General features: G+C 44.2%; 1 protein-coding gene across 1 annotated transcript in view; it reads left to right on the plus strand.

The window, feature by feature from the left end:
- The window catches only part of LHFPL7 (LHFPL tetraspan subfamily member 7), a 92,487-nt gene extending 71,447 nt beyond the window's left edge, over positions 1 to 21,040 (plus strand). The window contains exons 2-3 of the mRNA XM_069620404.1: positions 2,537 to 2,675; positions 20,597 to 21,040. Coding sequence (XP_069476505.1) covers positions 2,537 to 2,675; positions 20,597 to 20,844 — 387 coding nt within the window. The 3' untranslated portion in view covers positions 20,845 to 21,040. The remainder of the gene's footprint in view (positions 1 to 2,536; positions 2,676 to 20,596) is intronic.
- The last annotated feature ends 2,290 nt before the right edge of the window (positions 21,041 to 23,330 follow it).

Here is a 23,330-nt window from a genome sequence, read left to right on the forward strand (position 1 = left end):
AAAAAGGAGTTCCCTACCTACCAAACTAAGGCTAAATGAAAATGAACTAATGGCCAAAAGTACCTGTCACTCTCCTGATACATACAACATAACCATACATGAATTATTTGGCTGTTCAAACTCCACAGAATAACATATGCATTCAAACATAAAAGTTATAAACAAAAATCCACCTTTCCCTGGATCAATTCAGGATGTTTCAAACAAAGTTCAATTTCAGGAAAGTTCTTTCCACTCACCAAGTTCCACTCCAGATAAAATACACACACAGTGTTTTGTATCCAATATGTACTCCACTTGGTAAATTCAATTCAAAAGGTTTTCTCACACTTAAGATAGTTGTTAAAGTTGTCACAAGCTTCTGCTTGGCAAATCAAAAATAATCTTTCTTCATACATCAATTAAAAAGTTAATGTAAAGGTTATTTTCTCTGAAAACCAATCACTTTTGATCACATCGCCTTTTTTCTTCATAAGCAACACTTTAGTCAGGGTGGTTCATTAAGAAAGTTATACTTTAGTCAGGTTGATTTTACAACAGTTTATCAAAACACAGCAGTGGAATCGCCACTTCTTTTCCACCACAACCTTCCACCACATTCACAGTACTTCAAATCATCTTCTTCCTGGTCCACTCGCCTGCCAGGATAAAGCTCCTACTTCTACAACTCATACTCTGTGGTGAGACTTATTCCAAATTTTCCACCCTTAAATCCTCAATGGGGAAAGTTGAACCAGCAATGACTTCTGGGGTAAGTCTTTTGACTTGCAACACAATTGAATTACAGCTTCTTCCATAACCATGCTGTACAAAAGAATAATGATTCTCACATGAATGTTTTTGCCATCAGCAATGCAGGTTACAGTTCTCTCCTCTTTGATCTTTTCTACAAGGAGTGCTTTTCTCCTGTAGTCTTTGATTTCTTTCTACAAAACCGAGTGTCTGTTGGCAATGTGGTTTACAACGTCTGGGACAGCTATATTCAAATTTCCTTGATGTTCGTTGGCTTTGGCAATGCAGGTTCTAATATTGGATATCTCTCTTTGAGAGAATTGAATTCTCTTTATTCTATTATTGCCCCTCTTTGGCTTTGGCAATGCGGGTTACAATATTCCCTTATTGGGTCTCTCCTTTTAGATAAGTTGTATTCACTTTGATTATTGCCCCCTTTTGGCTTGGGCAAAGCAGGTTACAATATTCTTCTAGTCGGCATCTCCCTTTTGGAAGGTTACATTCAGTCTGCTTTAACTTAAAGGTTCGGTATCCAAAAAATGCTTTCTTGCATAGCGGTCTACTTCGGAGTGCCAAGGGGTCACCTAGATCAGGCCAACTCACTGGTATATCCTGTCATCTCCTTCTGACTCGTTGCTTCTGCTTCTTCACTCGTCGGGTCTTTCCTGGCATTTGACAGCTCCGGTCAGTTTTCTGTTGCTCATGCTGTCTGTCATAGGAGAACACGCTGCTCCACACGTGCTCCGGTGAAAACCTCACACCGGAACATGATGCAGGACAAAGAGATCTCTCTCCTTCAGGACAGCTGGCCTCAATATCGCTTCCGGTTGTAAGTCCTCTGCATCTCTCAGGCAGTCCGTCCCGCTATTGGCAAAGCGGTAACGCCGACCTTGGTTTCCTACTGCTGCTTCTCTCTCATGGCCCACACCTGAAGGGCCTTTAAATGCTTAAAGGTCCCGCTCAGATGTGGGTCATTACAACCACTAGACTGCACACTACAGTCTGGTAACTCGGGACCCCTCTTCCTTGTCTCAGTACTAAGAGCATTATGGGACTTGAAGTCCATAAAGTTGTTAGTTGTTTTAGAAACAAAATCATCAATTTTACAATAAATCATCAGGACTGTAGGATCATTAGGGAAATTGTTCAGAGGGTTCTCCCATTCCGCCTGACCTGAGTTCCCTCCCATGTGATCCTCACGCATAATACCATCCCCAGGGTCAGGATTAGGTAGCGGCTACCTTTCCCTGGCCACTTGAGAAAGCTTCCAGGTCAGGAATTTTGGGGAGGCCATGGCTGATGCCTCAGGGACGCAATAATGCAGTTAGGAAGGTCAGATTGTGGGCAACTCGCAGGAATATAGCTTCAACCAGAGAACAGCTGTGGAACAATTAACTAGTTAATCAAGACTGGGTCCATCTTTTCCTCGCTAATCTGTATCACCTACCTATTATCCTTTGCATCCTTTCTCTCCATGTCCTTCCAGGCGTATCCTTAATAGTCTAGTCTTCTAATTGTACACATATTTATCATTGTGTCCCCTTTTTATACAGCACTCATTTGCTTCACATCTAGGTTTCGTTCTGTAAAGCACAGCACATACATAGATACATGAAGTAAGCGCACTTAGAAATTCGGTGCACCTCTTTACTCAATGCTATGTGCTGCTTATTATTAATACCTCTCTTTTTAAGTCATTCTTGTAAACTCTGGATGAGCTGTTGGCTGGGGGTTCAGTTTAATAAGTTGATTTAGGTTTAGAATATTGTGCCTGATTGTTGCCTCAGAATTCTTCTTCTTGTAGATTGCAGCGGTGCTACTATTTGGAGGTTGGTTGATGCTGATTTTTGGTGCTGTTCTGATCCTATCTTGGACATTCATTCCGGAGGGCCTCTGCCAGAGAAGAGTCTGCACACCAGCAAGATATGCACAGACAGCAGCAGGTAACATATTTATTGATTTGAGAGTATAATGTATTCTCAATGTATTTAACCCATTGTACAGAGGTCTTTTCAGCCTGGGAGCTGATCATTGTATGGGTGGATATAATAAAGCCAACTGGATTTCAGCTCACACCAAAGTGTTAGATCTTCATAGTTGGTTTTGTAAAGGTGCATACCTTTAGTCAGAGAAAACATTTATTATTTAAGAAGCACAGATTGTGGTTTTCAGACATTTTACTTAAGGTAAAATTCAGTTTTTTTGGCCTTTGAAGTCCAATTTCCATCTAGTCACAATTGAATACTATACCTTGCATTACAGTTATTTAGTACATTGCAAATCATGTTTTCATCCTGTCCTGGCTGAAACAGTGAGACAGGTGCTGGATTGTGCTATTGCGGTATGGCTACTGACAGAACCTGTCTGTTGGTCACATCTCTAGAGTGGCCCCTGTGATGAAGTTGGAAAACCATCTTCGTCACCATACACAGAAAGGTGTCTGCAGCCCAGGGTATACAGCGTACCAGGGTTGGACAGCTAGAGCCATGTGCTTCCTGTAGGTGGCTTAAGGGGGCTTGTGCAGAGACCCACTTCATCTTGGAGTCTATGTCCTCACCTAAGCAATGTCACGTATATCCCTGAAGATGACGATCCCACCATCCCTTTACTGTCAGAATGCTATCCAAACAGCTTTATCCAGGTTGGAGGAGCAAAGCTAAAAGCCAGACCTACAGCCTTAAGAAAGTGAAGCAATCACTCAGCAGTGGGTGTGCAGATATTGTTAAAAAATGAAGGATCTGAAATACCCATATCACCGAACAAACCCACAAATGTTATCCCTGTGTGAGAGGGGAAGAAGCCCATGATCATATGGCAACAGTTAGAACCCCTCAGGGACCAGCAGAGGAATACCATGTCTACCATATGAACTCCTGAGTCAAACAGGAAAAGGAAATTACAGTGAGGGTCGACATTGTAGCATGGGATCCCACCAGCAAACCACCAGAGGTGAACATCCAACCTAAGAATTATCCACTATAAGAAGACAGTAGCTGCAGCAATGGAGAGAGACGTGAATGCCCAGACAAAGCCATTTATTTCAGGCAACAATGGGAACTGAGACAGAAGGCAATGAAAATCAAGCACAGGACCATGATGAGGGCGCAACTTCAGCTTGAAGTCAAAATTGGAACCAGCCATTTTATATTTTTGGCAAATGCAGGATAGCACGAGGCATAACTGTACAGGGCTGCAACCAATGCAGAGGCTCCTCACAGAGACCCAAGGGATTAGCAACCTCTGGTTGCAGAGGAGGTTTTGCTACATTTTTCACAGTATTTTTCTATGGGCGGGTAGGCTCTCTCATAACCTCCTCCCATGCCCACCTATGCCACTAGCCTACAAATCAATAGAAATGTTACCTAACCCACTCCCTGAAATAAACGCTGTACAAAATGCAGCAATACGTCCATTTCACCAAATGCAGTGAACTGGCCATCACCAAGTGAGCAGGTCCCAACCCAAGTCGATAGAAGAGAAGATATGCTAGGAAGCAATGGACAGATTCACAAGGGAGAAGCAGAGGTGGGACAAAGAGAGCCGGTATTGAGCAGGAGCACCAGACAAGGAGTTGAACCTGGGAGCAACCAGAGGTGGACAGACAAGCCAAGCAAGGACAGGTGATAGTACTACAGTGGCAGGGGCAACCACTGGCCAGACATACTAGAAAATGATTCAGGTTCAGAGGCAGCCAACTGTGGAGAGCCCTGAAGTCTCTTAGACATCCAATCTCAAAGCTGCGGCTGAACCTGAGGATTTTGTAGATAACCCCCCAGCCTTGAGCTGATCCAGGTGTGAAGGGCACGATATCCCTCCTGAGTTACAAGGGCACTATAGCCCATAACATAAAGAGAGCAGCATGGACTCCCAGGTTTGAAGGGCACCAGACCCTCTGTAAGTAAAAAGGGTACTACAACCCCTAGCATAAACAGGGGCAGGGCAACCTTGGAAATGGCATGGGCAATACATAGATTATATAGAGGAAGAAAGAGAGAGAGACGGAGCAGAAGGTACACAGGTATATGATATCCCTGTTGGAAGAGAGTGAAGGACACCCTAACCCCCATAGTGAACTGGGGTGTTACATCACTGAATCAGGAAGCAGTGTACCAAAGACTATTCTTCTGGTGTGGATTATAAATAGCCAGCATGATACTAGAACCCTGAGAAAAGAACTGAGGAAAGAAGCGACTGGCTGATACATTTCTGCAAATGTGAGCTGAGTAAAGAGGTAGATGAGCGATGTATCCCTGTGACCTTGAGCTAATTAAAGAAGCGGCTGGGTGCTACACCCATGGGACTGTGAGTTGTGAGCCAAGACATGGCTGGATGCTTTATCCCTGAAACTGTGTTTTACTTTAAAGAAACAGAAGAAACCTGCACCCAATGATAGAGAAACCCTTGACACTTTATTATTTTGCCTATCCTGACACTGTCTATGTAGGTCAAACTCAGGAAGATAATTCTTGTTTTTTGTAGGTACCCCCAAAGTCCCAATAGGTATTTATTCAAATTCAATCCTTTGAGAGAAAATAAAGAGGTCAAATTCACTTTTTGAATAATTGCTTTTTTGTCAGTCAGCCTCACCCCAAACACCATCAACCACACCTTGGAATCATATATTAGGATGTGTGGCACAGTTTTCTGACTTGAACCCTGTTCGCTCACTACGATGTCTACTTCAAGGCTCACCTCCTCTGGTAATGTCGGTCCATACAAAGGCAACTTTGCAAAGAAGGGTGAATATGGACTCTGGGAGTTATAACTTTGTTTGAAGTTGGTACAGTGCTTTCATAACTCTGCACCTGCACCCAAAGCTGACACACAATAATGCTCAGCTGGACACTTAAGGGCTAGTCATTAACTGCAAGAAACAGATGTACATAAAAAGGTAATCAGAATGTAGTCACAGCTGGAAAAATGCTCGGAAATAGGTGTGAAGGCTACTATCATACAGTCCCACACATTCCATTGTGAAGTAATGAGTATTGCCAACCTTCCTTTTTAATAATTCTAAGAGACCATCTGCAGATGAACCCACAAATCGTCTACAGAAGAACTCAACCAACAACCCCAAAACATAGTGTGAGCATGTTCAGAAATATCTATTTATTGCATCTATATTTCATCAGCCATCAAATGCATGAACCATCAGAATCAGTCTTGGTAACTGTGAGGGATGAGGCAGTGTGTGAGTGATAATCTCATAGCAGTGTGTGTGCGTATGTGCAATAGGCTAGAGATGTGCTCAATCAGAACTTTGTAGCATAGACGCTAATTTGTTTCAGCTTGCTATTACTGACCTAAAAACGAACCCCAGAATACTGGTTTGGGGACTGCCCAGCCTTCCTGCCAAGGGAAGCAGAGTCAAGAGTTTAAAATGAGAATGTGAAAGGCAACATTAGGATAAACAGAGAAGGGACGGTGTACCAGCACCGATTTCAAATAGTCTGGCAAAGAGGGCAAAGAAAAGGGAATAGGATGTGAAAATAAGATAAACACTTGACACAGCAGTATTTTTTATTCTTATTGTGATACAGTTAAACAAGTTAACCTTACAGAATCAACCATAACTCCTAGAATCATAAATCAATATAATTATGCATATTTATTTATTAATAAAACAGATCATACAGCAATAACACATTTCCAATTCTTAAAAGCTACGATGTTTCAGCTGATACAGTAAAATACTTTTTTTAAATGTAGTCACTTATAATAAAAGGTGTTAAAAATCCATCATCTCACAATCTCAAATGTATAGAAGTGCAGTTTACCTTTCGAGGTCCCTTATACAAACATGATTCAAAACTTTTAGCACTGCAATTGCATGCGAAATTTCATGGCCAGGCACAAGCCATTCCCAGAATTCTGCTGTAGTTAACCAGCCAGCATCATGTACAAAACTCCTAAATATCACCTGCCTTGTGTCATTTAATACAGGACACTGTATTAGTAGATGCTCTCTCGATTGAATCACATCCTTATTATTACATAGAAACCCCATTCGTAAATTTACTATCTGGATTCCCCCAGTTGGTAATAAATGAAGCCCGAAATGTAAAAATTGTGTCCGCCAATAAGAATTTGGATTTATTTTTAGTTGTGATGGGAGTGTGCCCATCGGTTTATCCCATTTCGATAAAGATTTGTACAATCTATACTAGCATACCTTTCCAATCGTACTAATCCAGTCTGCACGAAACAGCAACCTTTAGGAAGGGTCTTATTTTGTAACAATATTTCTGCAGTTTGCTGGCTATCTTTCAGAATTATATCTACATGAGTCTTGAATTTAAATACAGGCCCTCACATATTAGAAATCATAATTCGTCTCAGATCTACATAAATTAGGTCATGTTGGGGTCCAGAATATCCCTATATAACAGTGGTCTTCAAACATTTTTGGCCTGGGCCCCCCTGAGCAAAGCTTGGCTAGGCCGGGCCCCCCCAAAAGTGCCAGATGGACAGTATGTAGAAATCGCTATGAACGTTTGCGTGCCGTCACCGCACCCTACTCCCAGTACAGACCCTGGGCTCTCCCCACCCTACTCCCACCACTATCCCAGTGCTGCCGCCCATCCTGCTCCCACCACAGTCCCATAACACAAGCATACACACATCCATACACATTTAAATAAAAAATAAATCGCCATAAACATACCTTGCATGGTTGCTAAAATGCCCCGCTCCAGGTTGCTCTGCCCGTATGTGCGAGGAAGCGCAGGAGCACCCCATCGCACCCCTTCGCACATACATACATGCAGTGCCCCAGCCAGCATTTCCAATGAGCTATGTAAGGCTGGCGAATCAAAACACCCCCAGCGTTGCATGGCTCAGTGATCATGTGCGGCTGGGGAAATAAACTGTCAAAGGCAAACAGAGTTTCCCTTTGACAGTTCAGCCAGCCCAGGAGCACTCCCGCAGCTGAAAAAAGCAGCTGAGGGAGTGCTCAGTGTTTCACTGGGCTGGCTCCTCGGCTCCTCCATAATGGGTGAGGTGTCCAGTGGGTGGACGCCCCCTCACCCATTACGGATGAGCCGGCAGGCTTGGACTGGCCTATATGGCAATAGGGAGATGACTGTACCAAAAATGCAAAATGCTAGTGTAGGCCAGTAAAAATGGGCCACTTTTTTGGCCAATGTGGGCCAGTTTGAGGAGTTACTTCACTATGCAGATAGTAGTTTTGACTATTCTTGCTGAATAAATATTCTTTAAATATCACCATTTGTTTACATTTGAACAAAAAACAACCCCTTGGGTACTATTTAAATAGTCTGTGACTAAACACTGAATATCTATTTGCAACTGCTGGCCATTTTTTCATTGGTGCCTAAGACCGTTTTATGGCCCAGTCTGACCATGTGACCTGCCCCTTCCCATTTGACAAACTTGCCTATTTACAGTTACAAGCCCATGTCGAAAAATATAACATCTTGGGTACCCGTCAGTCGGGCTATAGGGCTCGTCACGGGACTGAGACAGCAATGCTAGATCTTAAATCTACCTTAGCTAGCATAGCTGATAATAATCAAGCTGCTTTGCTCATGTTATTAGATCTCTCCGCAGCCTTCGACCTAGTTGATCACAGCTTACTGGTGTCAAGGCTCGGTGAGATCGCCAACTGCTCCGTAATTGCATCCAGATGGATTGCTTCCTTTCTGGGTCCCAGAATGGTGAGGGTCTGTGTTGGCGATAATCAATCTTCTCCAATATCTCAGACATGCGGAGTTCCTCAGGGCTCCTGTCTATCGCCTCTGCTTTTCAATCTTTATATCCGTCCCCTTCTTGACCTCTTAAACAAATTAGGAGTGCAATACACAAACTACGCTGATAATACTCAGGTGGTCATACAGCTGAGTGGCTTCTATAGCAACGATACAGTAACCATCAATAAAATATACAAAGCCATACAAGACTGGATGGCCTGCAATTCTCTCGCCCTGAACGACAAAAAAACTCGACTCCAACTATGCTAGTTTCCATATTGCCAACAATACCATTCTCGTCCAGAAGAAAGTCAAGACTCTGGGCGTCGTTCTTGACGAAGAACTCTCTATGAAGTCCCATGTCTCCAGCATTAAATCTAGCTGCGGTCTTATAAACAAAAGAATAGGCTATATTCGACCATTCATTTCGGAAGAAAACGGTGCCCTTCCGTCCACTGCATTGATCAATGCAAGATTGGATTATTGCAACAGCCTCCTAGCGGGCAGCACAGCCTCCAACATCCAATCATTACAAGTGGCTCAGAATAATGCTGTGCGCAATATCTTCAATCAGTCCCGTCGTACACACATCTCCACTTTTAGGAAAAAACTTCACTGGCTTCCCGTTAAACATCGGATAACGCACAAGATATTGACCACGACCCACAAATGCCTCAGCCTCTGTAGCACTACTTATTTGTCAGCCCGCATTAGCATTAAATCCAATGCGAGGAACCTTCGTTCATCCTCTGCCACTATTCTCAAGCATCCAAAATACAGGACAGCCAAATTTGGAGGTACCACTCTTGACGCTCAAGGCCCCCTTCTATGGAACAAACTCCCAGCCCAGATGCGGCAGATCCAGGACTACACTGTATTCAAACGTGCTGTAAAAACCCACTTCTTCAATCTGGAATAACTCTTTGACCCTTCTTCTTTCTCTGCCATGTGTGTCTGTTTGTTTTGTCCAGTTTTATGTGCGCCCTGAGGCCTACGGGCATGTTGGTGCATTACAAGAATTAAAAAATAAAAATAAAAAATAAAAAATAAAAATAAATAAATAAAATTTCTTCCAATCTATTTACATTTTTTTTTTTTACATTTCATGCTGGGCTCTGGCGCCCCCCCTGGGATGCGGCCGCGCCCCCCTGTGTGGGCGCGCCCCACAGTTTGAAGACCTCTGCTATATAAGTATAGGATCTTCCCTTGAAACCAGCCCTTTAAGGAAAGTAGCCCCAATTCATACTTTAAGATCGATATAGGTAACGAGTCTAGGAGGTTTAAAACAGCTCTCCAGACTCCACCTTCAATTTGTTCCCATTCCACCTGTCTTGCTAGAGAACCTACAATATTTATAGCACACTTTTTTCATCTGGGCAACCAACTGGTCCGCCTTCTCCTTTAATCTATTTATCAACCGAATTTTGCTGGGAGTAGCATCCAGCGCAAAACCTAGGTAAGTAATAAGTTCTGTTGACACAAAAGTATGTTTCAAAACCTTTATTTATACAGTCATGTTAGTATTGGGAATAATTTCTGTGAGGGCAATGGGTAATTTCATACAAAACAGGATATTCTATGAGAACACTCTAATCAGAAATTGTTAGGAGAGGGTAAACTATAAGATGTAAGGATTCATAATTGAATAAGGGTAAGAGTCTCCCTGTTGGCCCTCTAGTCTGTTGGCCAGTGTCTAGGCAAAGCTCTCGGTTACAGTCCACAAATAGGAAGAGCTTGGGACAAATGTCTGTAGGGTCTAGAGGTCCTTTTAAAACATAGGGATTCCCACCTTGCATTTGGTCTCTCAACAATGTCAGGATGGGGCAAATCATACAGTGCTGAGGGTATTCCTATTTTGGGGACATTGATCTCCTCGCATGATCTGTATAGATTAACACAGTCACAGGGTTATAGAACACAGCAGCTTCATTGCTTTAGTCACAGTCGCAAGGTTATACTGCTCAGGTTGCTTTTTGACTAGTTCAATCTGAGGGATACTGTGTCATGTTCACTTCCTGCCGTCTCAGTGCCAGGCATATAGCACCCAGCTTGCTTCTTGATTTGACCTGCCAGTGGGTACTCCCCTCCACCCGCCTTGCTTGAAGGAACCTTCTGGCTCAGATATGTTGTTCAGGCTGAGTGTTGGGGATGTAATATTAGTATGTGACAGAAGGATCAGGGTGTGTTTTCCTTTTCCTCTGAGTGGTGCTTAGTGTGTACTTACTCTTGTCTCCAGGGAGCAGGAATAGTGGTTCCATTTAAAGCTGGATATTGTGGTTGTAGTAAGGGTTTTTTCCTGCCACTTGACTGGGTCTTGGGAAGTACTAAGTGCAGACGACCTAACTCAGGATACATGTGCTAGGGATCATGACCTGAAGGGTAGTGGGACAGGAGGAGTTACAATGGAAAACCCCACTTTACATCTCCCAGGTTGGACATTGCATAGGAGACAGGCTAGCATCCCTAATCCCCACAGCCCATCTGAGCCCCAAAAATCATGAGTGATTAATGCGGCTTTGTCACAAAGAAGAGATGTTGTCTATGAGCTGGGTTAGGTGTAGAGCTCTGACTCCACTCAGACAATTTGCCAATAGGGGTACTCCAAATACAGAAAATGAGCTGTACCAGTCAACCGACGACCCTGGTTAAAGTAAGACAAATGAGTTGTCAATATGAATTACATGGATTAATGTGAGGGGTGCTTTCCAAGCAGAGATAGTTCTCTTGACAAACTGAAGTAAATACACTTTGATAGTAAATAAGTATTGTGATGAAAGCATTCAACCCTCTGCTCTTCTTATGGAGGCTGTGTTTGAGCATGGAGTGAGCTCCCAAAATAAATAGCAGAAGCAGTGGTTGAGGAAAGGTCAGGGAAGGTACCTCAAACTACAAAGAGGGGTACATAAATTCAGAATCTAATCTAAGTAATATTGAAATACATTAATCCTATGATAGAACAGAGCTATACCAACAAACATAAAGCCACATTCAAGCAAACCTGAACAAAGCATTAGTCCAAATAAAAGGAATGTGGGTCTTAATGCTTTTTGGAACAAGAGCATATGGAGGATGTCCAGGTACTAGAACAGCTAGAACAATTGTAATTATTCCTAGTAGATTACAACAGAGATTTGGGATTCTTGGCACAGAGGCAAGTATTATGCACTTCTCTTTTCAACTCTTCACCCGATTATCAAGCACCAAATCCTTTGTCAGAGTCCAACTTTCCCCAAAGTCCTATTTTCATAGCACCCATCTAATGAATGCCATGAGACCATCTTCCAAAAGAAATAGAATAAATCAGATGATCAATAGGATCATCCCTCTTTTATGAATACAAACATTTCACCCAGAGCTTAACACTTCAGAGGAACCCTTGCTGCCTGTTAAAGCCATCAGTGCTGAAAAGACAAACAAATTGATGAAGAGAGAGCAAAGTTTGGTGGGAATGATACTCACCTCTAACATTAATATAATATTGACTCACTATTATAACTTACTTGGAGAGATCAACATTCCAAGGCATGGCACCGAGGTTCAGTTATGCATGTGCAAAGCTGATTTAAAACAGCCCTTGAGGAATGCAGTACAAGTGCACAATAGAAGGGATGAACCACTGCCACCTGCTCCTAAGAAGAGCCTGTTGACCAAAGAATGCCCTATATCCTGGTCCTGGATCAGAAAGCTTTGGTGGCCATTGCACCACTGAAAGAATATGTTGCAATAAGGAGACATCCACACCCGCCTGGAAATAACCCATCTCATCCACTTGTAATTGACAGACTACTGGATGGTCACTGGTGGTGGGGTTGGCATTAACTTGTTCATGACTTTAAGTATTTACAGTGGAGCAGCAAAATCTAACAAGTAGTTCAGCACAAGCGTTTACCATCTGTGTTAAATCCGCCAGAAAGGGATCCATATGTCCTACTAAAACCCAGCTGAGCTGTTCCTTCCATGCATAATTGTAGACCCCGAACGGGACCCTTAATTGTGTCCATGCCAAAGCTCTCGCAAAAAGCCCTTGGGGAAGCTTTTGCTCCTGATATCCTCTTGTCCACCAGTTGGAGGGAGCCATTGATCACTCACGGGTGTGGCCTCAGGAAGGTATCTAGAAGTAAGTCCCGAAATATAGACAGAAGGAGGGTCATTCCATGATTCCAGGGCCCATGGGTTGCAGGACTGAGATGGCCAAAATGGGGTTACCAAAACCTGACGCATACCCTGGAACTGAGCATGCAGTAGAGTCTGTGCTATCATAGAGAAGGGAGGAAATGTCTAGTGAACCCCCTGCCCCGTGCCTGGAAGAAAGTGTTGGGTGTTTGAAACTGGTGCTCTGAAGGGACACAAAAATATCTACCTAGAATAGTCCCCACAAAGCTTCCAAAATGGGGAGTTGTGAAGTCTCCTATAGCTCTCAACAGACTACTGACGACAACACCAATTGGCTTCCAGATTGTTTCTAGGAGAAATGCTGCCTGAAACTTAATGCGACATTTAAGGCAAAAATTCCAAAAAGCACCTATCTAGATCTGCTAGAGACCTCGACCTTGCTGATGTACCTGACTGCCATGATGCCATCCATCAGCAGTCTTACTACAGTGTGGGAGAATGTTCTTGCAAAGCACCTGATCACAACAAATTCTGAAAGTATCTCCAAAGAATTGCTATGCCAAAGAGACTCCTGCAGTGAACAAAGCCCTTGATCCCAAGTTGCGCCACTCCTCCTCACCCACCCCCTAATACTAACGTTTGATTCTAATTGAAGAGTGGGGAATGAATCGAACATGGCCCTCCCATTCCAAGCATCCATGTGGGTGATTCACCACTTTAACTCTCCTCTTGCTTCTGCAGAAAGCGTGGGCCCAACGTGAGTGCCTTAAACCATGATGAAGGCTTCTTATTTTCAACCTTTGCAGTACCCTGTAATGCACACAACCTGGGAAACTGCTTGGATTGAGGAAGAGAGGTGCCCTATAATCTGGCCAGATGCCTTAATGAGATCACTGACAGGCACCTCATTTCTGGTGACCCTCACTTTCTGCTTCAGGAAAGCTGTGGGAAGTAGTCCTACAGTATGTCAGAAACCCTAGAAGTTGCCATGGTCATGCGGGAATGGGATTCATCCTCCTGGACTGATCTGGCCATGACTAGAATAATGTCCAGGTAGACCAGTAACCTGATTCCCCTTGCCCTGAAAAAAATGACCATGGGCTTCAACAGTTTGGTGAAGCATCAAGGAGATAAAGAAAGGCACCAAGATGGAGAGAAAGAGTGGAAAGTGAACCCTTGCCACTGAAACTGACTAAAGCTTTCCCTGTGTTGAACATACATTGAGACAGAACAATGTGTGCCCTTGAGGTCCAACCTAACCAATCAATCTCCTGGCATACAGGTTTCTTTTAATGTGGCAATAATCTCTATCTTGAAGTGACAACAAACCACACAATCGTTCATATAATTGCGATTTTTCAATGGACGATGGCCCTTATCTATCTTTTTTACAAAGACAATATCCTTGACAAAACTATTTGTATAAAGGATGGCCCTCTCTGTGCCCCATTCTGGAACACAGCCAACCTGGGTAGAAACCACAGGCATACGCATTTTCTTGAGAAAATCATGTGCTTTGAAAAAAGAGGTAAACGTACAGACAATCCAACTGCTTGATGAACCCCCTCACTGAATAAATTCAGACCAGATTGTGGTGCTTGCTTGTACTCTGGTGATGCTCCCAGCTTAGATCTTTAAAGATCTTTACATCTTTAAATGTATGCCCTTGCACTGGTCATGTGAGATAGAAGAGTTAGCATCTCTTAGGAAGCATAAAGGCTGCTTAGCCCAATTACTTACTTCCTCAGGATCTAAGTGATGATCGGCCAGGTCTAGAATACTTGTCACGAGGCCAGATATATTGAGCAACTAAGCCTAGCAGAATTGCCAAGCTTTATCTATCTCCTTGGCTACATCCTTGCCATATCCTGTGAACAATACTACCAGGTTGGGCTCAGTAGAAGGGCGTTTGCTGATTTCAGGTGTACAGAGGGGCTGGAGCATTATGAACTCATTCTAATGTGGGTAGCTGTGCCAGGCTTATTGCAGAGGAAGACATCAGCATAATCTCCATCCACAGGCAAGGAACCCCACGCTTATTACCTAGGGTGAGTTTGAGACACTGGATCAAGCATAACCTCCCTCACAGACTCCTGAAGACCTGAGAGACCTTCCCTGTGTTCATTCAATGGTCCACCTCGATACGATCTGTTCCATCATTGTTCCCATCATATTCCTCATTACTACCCTGGGCGGGGGCGCAAGCCAGTCAGGGCGCTCGGAACGTGGGCTGATACTACTAGTATAAGCCTGTGTTCCAAGCCGCCTGATGGCCGGTTCCCCCGCCTGCAATCTTCCACCCACTGACCCTGCCTTTTCCCCCCTCTCTCTCTCCCCATCCCACTTACCTGATTGCAGTGTGGAGGACCAGCCGCTGCCGCTCCTGTCTCAGTGTGGCCACCGTGGAAATTGTGTAGGGGCTCCATATGGAGCCCCGCATTCCAATTCCATGGCGGCCATGTTAGTGTAGTATTTTCTCTCTGTGAACAGGACCCCGTGAGGCATCCTATTCATAGGTAGAAAATACTTTACTTTTTTTTAAAACCATTAGGACAGGTGTAGCGCACAACATGATTGCTAATGGCGATATGCCCCTCTGTGGCGTGCCCACTCTGTTGGTAATGGCCCACCACCCTCATTAAGGGACTCTCACTGCGCTCGGGCCCTTAACTTGGCTGTTGGGCCGTTACCTACAGAGTGGGTCCGCCACTTCGGGGCATATCACCTCAATAATGGAAAGGTATTCATGTCTGGATCCATAGGAGACAAGTCTAAAGCCATAGATGTTGTTGTTCTCTTAGCCAGACTCTGTCCATCCTCGTGGTCTGAGGGTCTAGTGAGAGATTGAAGCAGCTCCATCATAGAGGGTTCCTATGTCCTCTCTGCCCTGGGGTGACTGAGTGAACGACAATACCTGCACACATCCACTGTTTGCGCACAATGTTTCCTGTTTGCTGAGGCTTTCCCTGTGGTAATACACCCTAGGTCGCCAGCTTGAGCCCTCCACGACCTGCCACAGTGGGAGTATATGGAGCTCCCCGAGGTAATGCTGAAGAGTGGGAGTATATGGAGCTCCCCGAGGTAATGCTGAAGAGACCATGTCGTTGACAGATCTGGAGGGAAAGGATAGTCTCTTAGAAAATATTTCGTCCACAGCTTGGGATAAGGAAGCATTGATAAAGGTTACAAACTCCCCCTACCAGGCTCCCTTTTCTGATTCAGACCCCTGCTGATCAGAAGTCTCATGTACTGCCAAGAGCCCTCTGATTTCATTTTTTCCATGACTGTCCTCCTTAACAGAAAGTGTAGTGAAAGGTGTATTAAACACACTAATCGTCTGGAAGTACTTAAACGTCAAACCTTTAATTAAATCTGCTGACCAAATCAACCCCGCAATTGCTCGCCACATTGCTGGCAACCCAGCTTATGCTGGACATCAGGGCATAAGTATGTGTCATGGTGGAGGCTTTCCACTAGCTCTGCATCATGCGCTTTCCAACAAGATGCGCACATGAGAAAGTTTACTGATATCTCTATTGAGGACACTGGCAGCCGCAGGTCTCGGAGGTTGCTGTGAGTGAGATCCTCCCAGCTCACCAACCCCGGGAGCACTGAGGCCTAACTGAATGCCCTCTATAGAATGCCCGTACGACCGCACCACAGTCCCTTCTAGGGAGAACACATAAAGTAATTTTAAGATTGATAAAAGTCAAGAAGCATTAGCAAGCCTGCACCACTAGTCATGCATCAACTTCTGCGGAGCAGTAAGAAAAGAGGACCTTGGATTGAAGATGGACACTGATAAAGGACTTGGTGCAGGATGGTTGGGTGAAGTCTCCAAGGTGGTGATTATGGGAATTGCAGTTTTGTCTAAAGGATTGTTTTCCTTTCTGCTTGAAAAATACATTGAAAAAGGGAAATGCTTAATATGAATCCCTCACGCCATGCCAGAGAATGACCTCTTTATAGCAACGTTTGAAACATGCATTAGGAGACAGTACCTAGCGTAAAGAAAACAATCTTGAACATTAAAATGGCAAACATTAAGATACAGGACTAGCTCCTGTATCTAGTAGCAAGATTCATCTGGAGTCCAAGACAGTTATGATTTTAGTAATATATTGTCCTTGCATCAAATTGACTAATTATGACCCGAAATAACTAGTTTTCCTTACAAACGAGTCAGCATCTGATATGTCAACACTGGTCTGAAGCCCACAAGTGTTGACTTCACTGCAAAGGATACAGGCTTTCACAAAAACATATCACCTTATCATATAAACTCTGTAGTGATGTGATCTGAAATTTTGCAATCAGATGTAAGAGCTGTAGTGGTATTAGGAAGTAGTCAGTATTCACAATTAGTACCCGACGAGAGACAATCAGAATGCAACCAGCATTCTGATTGGCTCTCGCCGGGTCATAATCCTTCGATTCTCGGCCGGGATTCCAACCGCCTTGTCCTCGGCGGGGGGCGTGGCAGCCCCTCAGCCAATGAGGAGGCTCGAAGCGGGGCCATCCCCGCTCCGAGTCTCCCCGTGGCTGGAGGCTTCCTTTGTCCCCCGCCGCCGACTCAGGTAAGATATTTTCCCCAGCCTTTCCTCCCTCCTCCCTCCCCACCCCACTTACCTTCTATCCCGCGGTCTCCGGCGGGGGACGATGGAAACCTCCAGCCGTGTGGAGACTCGCTCCAAGCCTCCACAAGGCTGGAGGCTTCCATCGTCCCCCGCCTGAGACAGCGGTATGTTTTTTTTTCTTCCTCCCCATCCCCTCTCGACCCCACTTACCTTCTTTTTTCTTCTGGTCTTGGAAGTGAACGCGCTGGGAACACTTCTGTTCCCAGCGCCTCCGCTCCCGATGGCCGCCATGGAAAGGGAAAACAGACTACGTTTTCCCTTTCCATGGCGGCGGCCATTTTTTTTTTTTTTTTTTCTGTTCCGAAACGTGTTCAGAACAGAAAAAAAAGCAATTAGTACCCCGGTCTAATTCGCTCGGGCCTGTAACTCGCCCCGGGGGCATTACCTGGGGCGGTATTGGCCCGCCACCTCGTGGCTTATTGCCACAGAACAGAATTGGGTCAGTCGAGAAAATATTGAGTCACTAAAGTCCTCAACAAATGAAGCCACTGAACCACATGATGATTGGGAGCCCCAGTCGGGGTATGCAGTATGCAGATATGCAATCAAGAAGGACCACATTTTTAAGTCTTGTTATTGGAGTACCCAATATGGCCGAAGGGTTTCCTGCTGTACTTCCATTTTTATACTACATTTTTGTAAGAGTTGGTTATTATGAAAGTTATCCAGACATTAAAATGGGTCAGTAAGTACTTGGACTAAAAAGAGGGAAACCTCTTTAACTTATCAGATCGAAAAAAAGCTTTGTAGTTCCTAGAAAAGGCACAGCACTATACACATGTCTAACCCCCGACATGCACAACAGAAAAGGAAAGTACTCGGGTAACACTTTCTACAAGGATGGCAAAATCAGATACTCGCAGTTCACCAGTTCATCTCTAACTCCATATTGGGCCACTATTATTGCTGTGACCTAGTTGTATACTTGAACATGTATACTACAATTGCCCCTTGTTGGGTGTTGCATGTTTGTGCAAAGTGTAAATAAAAAGTACAGTGTATGGTACTTTCCTGCAAAGAACCCATGCATGTACTACTAACAAAATCTCCCTAAATATATCTATCCAAATGTTTCTCTATGTTTTAGGAACTATTGAGCCAATAAGTATTTGTTATTGGCTGGTGATATCATAGATGCAACATGTCACAAAAAGCATCCTTTTAGGTGCTCCAAGTTGAAGGAAAGGGTGCAGGCAAGCAAGGAAATGATTAAATAATAGCACAAAACAGGGATATCTTTTATTAACACACCAGAGAGGGGTGTGGCTGCCTCTCAGACAATAAGGGGACTCAGAGTAGGGGTTTTACCACACGGTACAGCCCCCGCTCCAAGCCTCCTCAGAGTGGGATGCCACCATCTTCCCTTGCCGGGTTTTGCAGCTAAGTGTGATTCCCCAGTGTCCCGCACTGCTGTGTGCCATGCCCCCTTTCCACACAATAAGGCACCTCCCAGCCCTCCCCACTTACCTTCTCCTTCCTTGTCCATTGGCTGTGCCGGGAACAGTAGTGTTCCGGGCGCAGCTCAGACATCCAAGGCCACCGTGGAAAGGGAGAAGGAACTACGTATTGTCTCTTACCCGATCAATAGCGCCATTTAAAAAAATATACTTTGTAAATTGTGAAATTTCACAACTTAAAAAATATTAGTATCCCAGTAAAATGTGCCGGCATACTAATAGCAATGAACCCCTTGCTGGGTGGCCATTAACACGTAATGGCCCCCAGCTACGGGTTTATTGGTTAAGTAGTTGAGCCTTACATTGCCATTGTGTTATACATTCTTAGTTTGGGTTTGGCTCGTGAAAGCTTGAAAGACTAAGGTCGGTTTCAGCTTCTTTCTCAACTTCGCGAGATGCCGCAGACCTATACAAATCCGCTCAGATAATTACAAGTTTCTGCACCGAAAACTCAGCCAGCTCAAACCAAACAAATCTGTGGTTAAATGTCACTGGCTGTATTTTCTATTTGGTTCCAACCTAAGACTTTAAGTGGATCTTTACTGTCTGACCTCTTTGCCCTCTAGCGTTGGCTCTTAAGCCAATCGGGTCTTGATGGTAAAAGCAACATTTTGAATGCATTCTCTCCTCCAGCGAGAGGCAGTGGATGGTCTTCCAGGTGGATTTCTGTGCTCTCCCCGTTTGAACACTAGTTTTCCATCTCACTTGGGGAAGATGCTGTTGATTGAAGTTTTTCCTCTGGAGACTAATGGGCATGCTATTATAGCAGTTTAGATGGGATAACACTTTAGCCAGCGCTAGGTCGACCGTGTGTTAAAAGAACAACATGTTAAGTAGGTGAGGTTAAAAGTGGAGGGCAAACGGTAGGGCTAAGTCAAACATGAACATCAGGTTACAGACTCTTTTTGTGTGGGTCAATATAATGTGGATGGTATGGCCTGACTTAGAGACAACAGCAGTTTCATTTCTGAATGGTTGAGGGAGAAAGAACACTCTATCGTCGATTCCTGAACATGGGGTACGCAGTTCCCAGACCTGTTACCATGTACACTTTAAATATTAGGAGCTACTTTCGAAAATGAATTGTTTGTTCCTCGCCCACATTGTTTTTGATTATCTTTTAAGAGTGCCTTCACATGTGTGCTATATATCATATTAATAGTTGTGGTTTATTGTTTATTTCGGCATGGCCCTAAAACAAACAGAGGAAACACAGATTCACAAACTACATGAACGATCGCCAAGTATCAAATACATCTGTCTATTTAAAAGCGTTTATAATAACAAGTTCATAAAACAGTGATTAGGAGAATTAAAACAGATTAAATCCTTCAAAATAAACCAAATACCATAAAATGCTAACAATTTAAAAGGCATCGGAATAACATAAATGCTGGATTAATCATTAGTTGCTTTATAAGCTAGTCTCTTCCTCCACGACACACTCATCAATGTGACTATTGAATTGAATTTTCCGTGAGCCGGTCATTGCATATTTTACAAAAGCTTTGAGCAATATTAATAAGTGCTTTGTGAATTTGATCCTGTTTTTAGATTACACCACATGCAAAGTATGTGTTTATACTTGGACAAGCGGTTTGCTTGAAAGCATTGAAACCATTCAGAACAGGATTGTTCTTGCCTAGAAAACGAGTACATGCTTGCTCTGCTGGCACACTGTACCAACATGGAAGTGCTGCTACTGACAGGTTACGTTTAATTAGTGAAACTGAGCTGTTGGGATCAGCATCTAAGAATAGAATGCAAAACAGGCAACTATGTAATTGGAACTGTCATCATAGAAACCTGTATTGCAAAGTTAAGTACGAGCCTGATGTTACTGTATCATTTTAATGACGGGATCCAAAATCCTATTTCATGGGAGAAAGGGGTGCAGATGCCTCGCATAGCAGGGTTGACTCGACGTGCACTTTTTGTTTTTATCTAGTGTTCGCCACAATCCTGGGCCTCCTGATCTTCCCCTTCAGCTTGGACTCCCCCTTTGCTTTGGAGGCCTGTGGCTCTTCCTGGATCTACAACAGTGGAAATTGCCAGCTCGGCTGGGGCTTCATGATGGCCATAATCTCAGTCATGCTCTCCTGCCTCCTCCCCATCATCGGCCGCTACAATCTGAATGAGATTAAGACGAAGATCCTTCTCTCCAGTGTGCAAGAAAGAATGTTGGTATTAGAGTGACATGCACTTGCACATCACCTAGATGAACAGCCATTGCCATTGTCCCATCATTGATGGTCACTATGCACTATGTGTTAATTTACAGTGCATTGATCCTTTCTACATAATGAACAATGAGTGCACTATAATAGCGTGCCGATGTCTCTTGCATTGCCTGCACAGCTATTAAGTTGATAAATTGTCAATGTTATATCAATCACTCTGTTCAATGTATACATCAAAACTGCATGCTGTGTTATATCTTGCTGCTCTTGACCCTCTTTGATCTATCCATCCTCTTCAACAGGCCATTTGATGTATCTTCCTGGGAAATTCCTCTTCCCTTACCCTTGATGGTGCTCAACTTCAAGCAACCTTTTACATGATGTGCTGCATCATGTAGGACAACCGATTAGAACACAACTAAGGCAATTGCTTGCACTGAAACTTGAGTTTTGAATGTTGGTGTGATCTGCAAGCCCACATAGGGCCCAGTATGGGTATGCAACTCAATTAACAAGACCAAATCATGGAGACACGGATGGATGAATTTGCAATGATGTAAAATAGAGTTCTCATATTGTCCTAAAATAGGGAATACATAATTGCCACATCGTTTTTGAAGACAGGGGAAAACCTAGGGAATAAAATTCAGAAGTAAATGATTGCATGTTCTGAGGGGCAGCGGATGTAAAGGTTCACACGCCTAACAGAAATGATAATGTAAAAAGCGATTATTCCGAGAACAATGTATGCATAAATCCTCACAAAACTATTTTGCAGCTAAAAAAAAAAGCAAAATGATGATAGCGCAGACAAGTAGAACCTACCTGAATGTCAACGTTTGTGAAAAGAAACAACGCTTTTGAGTGCTAATTGAGTAATGCACGTAGTTTTGGTCTGTTTTCAGTCCAGCATCTGGAGCTCTGAGAACCATTATCCATTTGCCTCTTCATCTGTAGAGTTATAATCTTCTATTTCTGCCACTGAATAACGGTTAACTATTGCAAAAGAGTACATATAGGGCCTCATTACACGGAAGGCGGTAATGGTTAACGGTGTCATGATCACTGTTTCCAAGGAGCCAGGACCAGCCTAACGTCCTTGGAAGCAGGCCCCTAACCCTAATCCTAGGCACCAGCCGGTCCCTACTGGGACCTTTTGGACCCTGTCCTGGCGCTGGTGGCACCAGGCTCATCAAAACCATCGGTCCCGGCACTGGAAGCGCCGGGCTCATAATTGGTGTGGAAGTGCTTGGGTGGATTTACCTGCGGCAGACCATGCTGCTTACTTACCAGCCACTTAGAAGCCCTCTGTGAACAGGAACTACTTTCTTACCTGGGTGGGGCAGCTCCACTCCCTGGATACAGCACTGGAACTCTTCTGGAAACTGGAACTCTTTTCTTACCTAGGCGGGGCCGTGGAAGAAGACGCTTCATCACTCCAAGGCTATTTGAACCACACCCGATAGATGAAACGTGCTTCGCGTTATTCTGCATCTGCAGCAGAACGCTCACCGAGTCTGTTCCAGCCTTTCCTCTTTCGATCCTGAACCTGCAAGAATTATACTTACCATTCCTGTATCCAGTCAACATCAGCACCTGCAAAAGACAAGAAACAACAGGTTAGCAAGACGAACTTTACACACAGTGCTTTCTCTCCTGATCCATCAGCAGCGGCCGTGTCTTCACGCTGCACATTCGCCTGCAAAGACAGAAGCATTGTTATACTTACCGGCACGCCGTGAATTCCGGATTTCTTCATTCTGCATCGCCGCCTGTGAAGACAAAGTTTAGTTAGCATTCCGCTGACTCCGGCGCTGCAAACCAACATCTGAAAGACAAAAGAAAAAGACATTAAGCAGGTATTTACTCACGCCCATCGCGCTCGTCGCAATAAAACGCCTGCGAATACTCCAGCGTCTCTTTAACACGAACTAAGCTGCAAGGAAAGAGACAGTTAGAGCGCTTGCCATACTTACGAATTTCCAGGCGCTTCACTCCATCTTCCATCCCAAGAGTCCTGCAATACATAAGGGAAAAGCATTATACAGAGTCTTCAATATTAACGTGCCACGCATTTAAAGACTATAAAGACAAAAGGTGTCCAGAAACTCACCGCTCGTGCAGATAACGACGGTAACCATCCTCTGAATTCAAGAGGCCAATGTTTCACCAGTGAAGGAACTGGCAACGGCACCCTGCACCAGACGCAGATGGAGAGCCCAGCATTCACCTATCTAAGGTGAGCACGTTGACCTGGGGGGGCTCTACAGAAAAGCTGGGAAGAGAGAGAGAGAGAGAGAGAGAGAGGGACATTCAACAACCCAGGCCATTAACCCCCATATTCTTTCACCTGCAGAAACCTCACTCTTCGAGTTCGACACACAGTGCGAAGAGGTTCGACCCCAGAAGCCAATCGAGTCCTGCACATCACTTTTCGAGTCACAGACACCCTCCTGCCAAGACCCGTGCCTCCGTGGGAATCAGGTGAGCGTTACAGAACGC

The sequence above is a fragment of the Ambystoma mexicanum genome, chromosome 10 (assembly GCF_040938575.1).
Source record: "Ambystoma mexicanum isolate Mex_15411 chromosome 10, UKY_AmexF1_1, whole genome shotgun sequence".
NCBI lineage: Eukaryota > Metazoa > Chordata > Amphibia > Caudata > Ambystomatidae > Ambystoma > Ambystoma mexicanum.